At 53.6% G+C, this 6000-nt stretch overlaps 1 protein-coding gene across 1 annotated transcript; it reads right to left on the reverse strand.

Moving 5' to 3' along the window:
- Window positions 1-285: 285 nt before the first annotated feature.
- Window positions 286-3820, reverse strand: SOX17 (SRY-box transcription factor 17). The gene is made up of 2 exons (XM_053396148.1): window positions 3053-3820; window positions 286-1511 (listed from the first exon to the last, which is right to left on the reverse strand). The coding sequence occupies exons 1-2, from the start codon at window positions 3345-3347 to the stop codon at window positions 652-654; spliced, it is 1155 nt and encodes a 384-aa protein (XP_053252123.1). The 5' UTR covers window positions 3348-3820; the 3' UTR covers window positions 286-651.
- Between the last annotated feature and the right edge of the window lie 2180 nt (window positions 3821-6000).

Raw genomic sequence — 6000 nt, forward strand, 5'->3', positions numbered from 1 at the left:
TCTTATTAAAAGTGCCTACTCCATGATCCTTGTAGCAGCACCAAGGAGTGTGAAGTGCGAATTGTTTGACCAGCTCTCCGTTCTCCTGTTTGGCACAGAGGAATCTGCCTCGGACCGAGCCAGACCATTGACCCATCTTCCTCCCTGTTTTCTACACTGACTGGCAGAGACTCCCCCCCCCATATGTTGCGAGCTGAACCGGGGACCTTCTGCTCTACCTTCCGCAAAGGTGATGGGTATATTTATATAAACACACGGCGAAGCCCGCAAGAACGACACCATCACTCATAACCACCTGAGTTATTTTATTGCCGAGCTGTTTCCAAGTCAAACGTCTACTGGGGGTTCCCCAAGTCCCACCCCCTTCTGTACAAGGACCCCTTGAAGGAAGCGGGTTCGGAGGCGAAGGGCGAGTTGCCTCGTAGTGAGCTCTAAGGGCAGCCTCGCTGGCTCTGTCCGATGTGGAGGTTACAGAAAGAAGGAAAGGGGGAAAGGGGAAACGAAGGCTCCGGCGGGTACTTAAAAAACAACAACAACCCGCTCAAAGTTCCCAGGCCAGGTTTCTAAAAATGTTTCAGTCAATAAATTACAATAAATAGAACCGAGGGATCCAGTCCGCTCCCGCCTCTATTCCAGTCCGCCGAGTCCCTCTCACAGCTCCGGATAGCCTCCCCCTCCTCCCGCGGCTGCGCAGTAGTAAGCGGCGGCAGAGTTCGCCTCCGAGGCCTCGTGGCTCGCGTAGGGAGGGAGGCCCAGTTCGCCGGGCCGGCAGCCGAAGGGCAGATACTGCTCGAACTCGGCGCGGTCCACGTCGGCCAGCAGCTCCACGTCATGCGGGGGAAGATGCTCCAAGCCGACAGCGGCGTCTCCTCGACGGCAGGGTTGTTGCTGCTGCTGTTGCTGCGCGGGATCCTGAGCAGAGGCGTAGGCGGCCACGGGAGCCGCGAAGCGGGCGCGGAAAAGCCCGGCGCTGCTGCCCGCAGGGGCGCCGTTGCAGGGGTACTCGGCGCCGGGGGGCGTCGGGTAGCCGTAGGGCCCCAGCAGGCAGCCGCCTTCGTCGGGCTGGTGAGGCGGGAAAAAGGCGTGCTCCGCGCAGGCGCCGCTCTGCGACTCGGGCTCGGGGGTGGGCAGGTTGTAGCTCCCGAAATGGGCGCCCAAAGCCGGCAGCGGGAGAGGCGCACAGTCTCGGTAGTGGAAGTTCCCGCCGGCGTAGCCCGGCTGCTCGGGGTACGGGAGGCCCAGCCCCTCGCAGCCGCCGCCCGCGTCCATGGACAGCCCCAGCTGGTGCTGCGGGTGGTGGTGGTGGTGCTGCTGTTGCTGCTGCTGCACCGGGAGGAAACCGCTCCCGCCTTCGGCCGCGCCGTCGCCGCGCTTGAGGCGCTTCACCTGCTTCCTCCGCCGCGGCCGGTACTTGTAGTTGGGGTGGTCGCGCATATGCTGCAGCCGCAGCCGCTCCGCCTCCTCCACGAAGGGCCGCTTCTCCTCCTGGGTCAGCGCCCGCCACGACTGGCCTGTCAGCGAGGAGAGAAGGGGAAATGGAGATTTCAAACAGGCGCCCACAATTCAGCCTCGGCGGCTGCCAGTCATTCCCCCCAAAAAAACCTCGCCACACTCTGCCCGCTGGCGTTTCCCGCTTTGGCGCTGGTCTTCCCTCAACCAGGCAGGAAAACAAATCAGTTGACAACGCAGTCCTAACATTGAAGTTAATCCCATACAGCCCTCACCCCAAACCTTGGCGTGGACTTTCCCTCAGGCAGGAAAAAAGTCAACTGACAGTCCTAGCAATGCCTACTCAGAAATGGATTCCATGCTCCAAGGTAAATGGGGATACGACCATTGCCTCCCGCACCACCTCACAGCCCTCTCGGGGATGGGCAATCTGTGGCCCTTCAGGGGTTTCTGGATTCCCAGCTCTCATCAGCGTGAAGCAGCCATTGGTCAGCGGTGATCGGAGCTGAGGTCCAGCAACTTCCGATGGGCCACAGGTTTCCTTGCTCTGCTCAGCAGGGTGTAGGCAAGAGGGATGCGCCTTCGTGGACGCACCTCTTCGGAGCCGGGCCGGTTCTGGCTTTCGGGGGGGGGGGATTTCAGGCTGCAGTGAGGTAGCCAGCATTTGAGGGACGACCACAAGCAGCTTGCTTAATAACTAGAGTATGTGACACTTGTATTCAGGCTTAAAACAAGTGTAGCCCCTTCGGGAGTCGGGATGGCAGAAGACTAGTTTGTGTGGATAAACAAGGGCAGCTGGCCGGCCTCCTCGCGCCCCAAACCCAGCAGCTGAGAGGAGCAGCGCCGGCATTGGGAAGAAACGCAGGCCAGCCGCCCTCCCGGTTGCGAAAGAGTATTTCCCTTCCTGTTCCTCGTGCCAAAAAAGGCACGTCGGATTATAGCAATGTAAATAAATCTATATCGCTGGAATCCGAATCTTTGCCGTCGGACCTTCCATTAGCTATGTCGAGGTTTAAGCCTTTTCAGCCCTCCTGCTCCCGTGCTGCCCTCTTAGCCAGACCTTTTGAAACTCCCTTAGCCCACCCTGCCTGCGTGGGGGGCGGGATCGAGGGCGAGAGCGGCCTGGGAATTGCTGCTCTGCCCCGTGCGCTCCAAGCACCAGAGTTATTCCTTCGCGTGGCCGAGCCAGCTTCCCAGAGAAGGATCCTCTTGCGGAGATGGCAGTTGCTTTGGGGTGTGCTCCTGCGCGTAAAGGCCAACTCCTAGGGATCGACGTCCCTTTGGCGCCCCGAATAAAATATTTGAGGGAGCCCCCCCCCCCGTTGATGGGCATTGCCTTTCACATGGTGTGCATGCCCCGCGTCATGTGATCGATTATGCGGGTAGGGGCTTACCTGCCCCCCCCCAATATATGTTATTCAAGTTGACGCATCTGCTTTCACGCAGCTACTTGGAACCCCCTTGAATTTACTTCCAAGGGAGCATGCGTGGGATTGTGCTGTTACTCTGTTGTAGGTAACAACAAGGTCTATGGACTTTATTTGACACTGGCTTCTTACAGTCCCCCCCCCCCGCCCCCTTGCCAAACCTCCCGGGCACTTACCCAGCATCTTGCTGAGCTCGGCGTTGTGCAGATCCGGGTTCTGCTGCGCCAGCCGCTTGCGCTCGTCCTTGGCCCAGACCATGAAGGCGTTCATGGGGCGGCGGATGCGCGCTTCCCCTTTGGCCCGGCCCGGCCCGCCTTGCTGGCCTGCATCGGCGGCGGCGGCCGCCTCGCCCTTGCCCTTGCCCTCCGGGCTCAGCGACTCTGCCCACGGACACTGCATCATGAGCGGAGGAGGGAGCGAGCACCGTCCTTGGTCGTCGCTGCTGGCGTATCCAGCATCGGGGCTGCTCATTGCCACGCTGCTCCGCCGGACCCACCCGCTCCTTGCCCTCGGTCCTCTTCCCGGCGCCCCCGCAAGGCAAATTGGGACGGCTCGCTGGAAGGAACGCTTGGGAGAGACTCCGAGCGACACTCAGGCAGTCCGCGCGGGCTCTCGACTAGCTGGCGGCCGTCGCCGCGCGGCTTCGTTTAAACTGAGCCCGGGCCAATCGGCTTCGTGGGCGGGGCCGGGGACCGTCGCAGCGGGCGAGCAGAGGACCAGTTCCATCTGCAATTCACCTGTATGGGAGCTGGCCAGGAGTAACCTTTCCAGCGACAAGTGGATTTTTCCATGACTTGGGGCTACGTGGAAGTAAATTCCATTGAGATCAATGGGATCTACTTTCAAGTTAAGGGCGATTGGGCTCGTAATGAGAGGGACCCGAAAGTGACTCGTTACAGGTGACCGAAGAGGATATCCTTGCTTGGGATCACGCTATTTAAGTAGTTTGTTTTTATGGGAGGGAAAATTAACCACTTTCGACCTATTTTATATGTTTCCTGTCTGCTGGACGTGTTCTCTAGACAGGAAATGTCATTGGTAAATCTGATGGAAGAAATACATTTATAATATGTAAGCGTTACATTTGTACATGATACGTTATCGTGTATCATAATTCGTTAAGTTTTTGTATCGCATGGGTACACGCACACAAATGGAGTCTAAAATATATATATTGTAAATGCAAGTATCATATTTATTACGGAAAACTATGCTCTAAATGTACTTCTTTTGTTTCTCAAACTGCTGTTGATGCTTCAGTTGGTATAATTAATTTAGAGTACTTGAACTTTAACTGGTTCATTTCCGATTATTTCAACAGCAGGAACTCAAGCACGTTTTAAGGGGTTTTAAGTTTTTTTCGCACTTAAGGGATTTCTAACATTTCAGCACAATATTATGCAATGTGTTTTTTACGACGTACATTAATGCACAAAATGAACAAGAGTATCACCTAATAATTTTTAAATGCTTTAAACCTTGTAACCTGCTCTGCGACTTGCTGTTGAAGGGCAGGTAATGAATTTAATCATCACCGTCATCATCACACCACCTGACAAACCACTATTGTTAACTCAACATTGCGCGGTTATGTAGGGGGTAATGAAAATCTAGGACACTTGCTTCAAAGAACCGGAAGTAAACGGTACTGATTCCAGCGAAAAGGAATCCCAAGTGTAGCTGTAGGTTAGTATTTACGTTAGAAGGCGATGCTGTTAAACGCACTGATGCTTACATGCTTTGAATTCGGATCTAATATTTTTTCTGAGATCAGTGGTACTTATTTCAGCGTAGTACCTTCTTCCCTAAATAGCCTTACTGGAAAATAAGCTCCACAGCGGGACTTGCTTCCGAGTAAGCATGTATTGAGTTTCGCTACAAGGCTTGGGGTGTCAGTCTGGACAGCTTCAGCCAAAACCAACATTCAGGTGAACGTAGTCACTCCTTGCCTTAACTCAGCCTCACCAACTTGCGCTTCCTGCGGAATGCAATTAGTTGTTTTCTTTGACCCCTTAGTTATTTTTCTTTGACTATATCGTAAAGGTTCCCCCTGATCCTGAAGCCATTCCGAGTTTAGTGTTTAGAATCGAGATTCCCAGGACCACTTGGCTGTGAGTCAGCCTAATTACTTTGGATCCAAGCTGTGGGTCAAAACGCCGCTGGGTTGTATTTTGCAAAATTCCAGGGTGAAAATAATTCGTGGATCAAGATGTCTTGAGATACGGTGCAATTAGGCTTATATAATTTGAACTATTTATTTATTTATTTATTTATTTATTTTAAACCCCAAAATTATATTTTTTGCCGCTGAAAAGAAAAGAAACTATCTTGAAATGGTGATGATACTTTCTGTCTCATCTTGCTAGCCATTACCTAGGAAACACTTCGGGATTCTCCGTCAAAATATTTATTCCGCTGTGCACAACCTGCGCCATGCACAACCTCAGGAAAGCGCAGAGCGCCTGAGTGCTATGTTAGGAAATTATCTTTGACCCTGGGGCAGACGTTACAGAAACAGCTTCAGAGGAAACAAATTGCTTCTCTGTGGGACATTTGCATTGCGCTAGAGAGCCTTCAGCCCCGCATCCCACGACGTCTGCGTAAACTACGATCCACAAACAACTGAGGCCAGATTATTTGCAGTTCAGACCGATCTGAAGTCAAGGGGATTGTTGCATTTTAGAGCATTTTTAAAATTTTACTGGCAGCGAAGTGCATTGGGTCCCTTCTATGTGCGAGCCACGTGCTCCGGGGATCGATCCAGCAGTCCCTTGTCTCTAACCCGGTTGTTGGAAGGTTCTCTGAAGAACCTCAGCATCGCCCTTACACCGAGTCAGACCATTAGTCCATGCAGCTTAGTATTAATGTACCTCCCTGACAGACAGGCCACTGTCGGGGGGGGGGATCTTTCCAAGCCGCGCCCGGGGTATGCCAGGAATCGAACCTGTGATGTGGCAGACCATACACCGCCTTTAGGGACTTGAGTTTTTTGTTTCATTTTGTTTTCGAAAATCAAGTTCAGGCCACAGCAAATTTTCCGTTCCAGATTCAGCGCCCCAGGATGAAAGGCAGAGAAAGGCGAGTTTCGAACTCGGCTCAGAACTTTCGAGCGAGCTTCAAGGAT

The sequence above is a fragment of the Podarcis raffonei genome, chromosome 7 (genome assembly GCF_027172205.1).
Source record: "Podarcis raffonei isolate rPodRaf1 chromosome 7, rPodRaf1.pri, whole genome shotgun sequence".
Taxonomy (NCBI): Eukaryota; Metazoa; Chordata; class Lepidosauria; order Squamata; family Lacertidae; genus Podarcis; species Podarcis raffonei.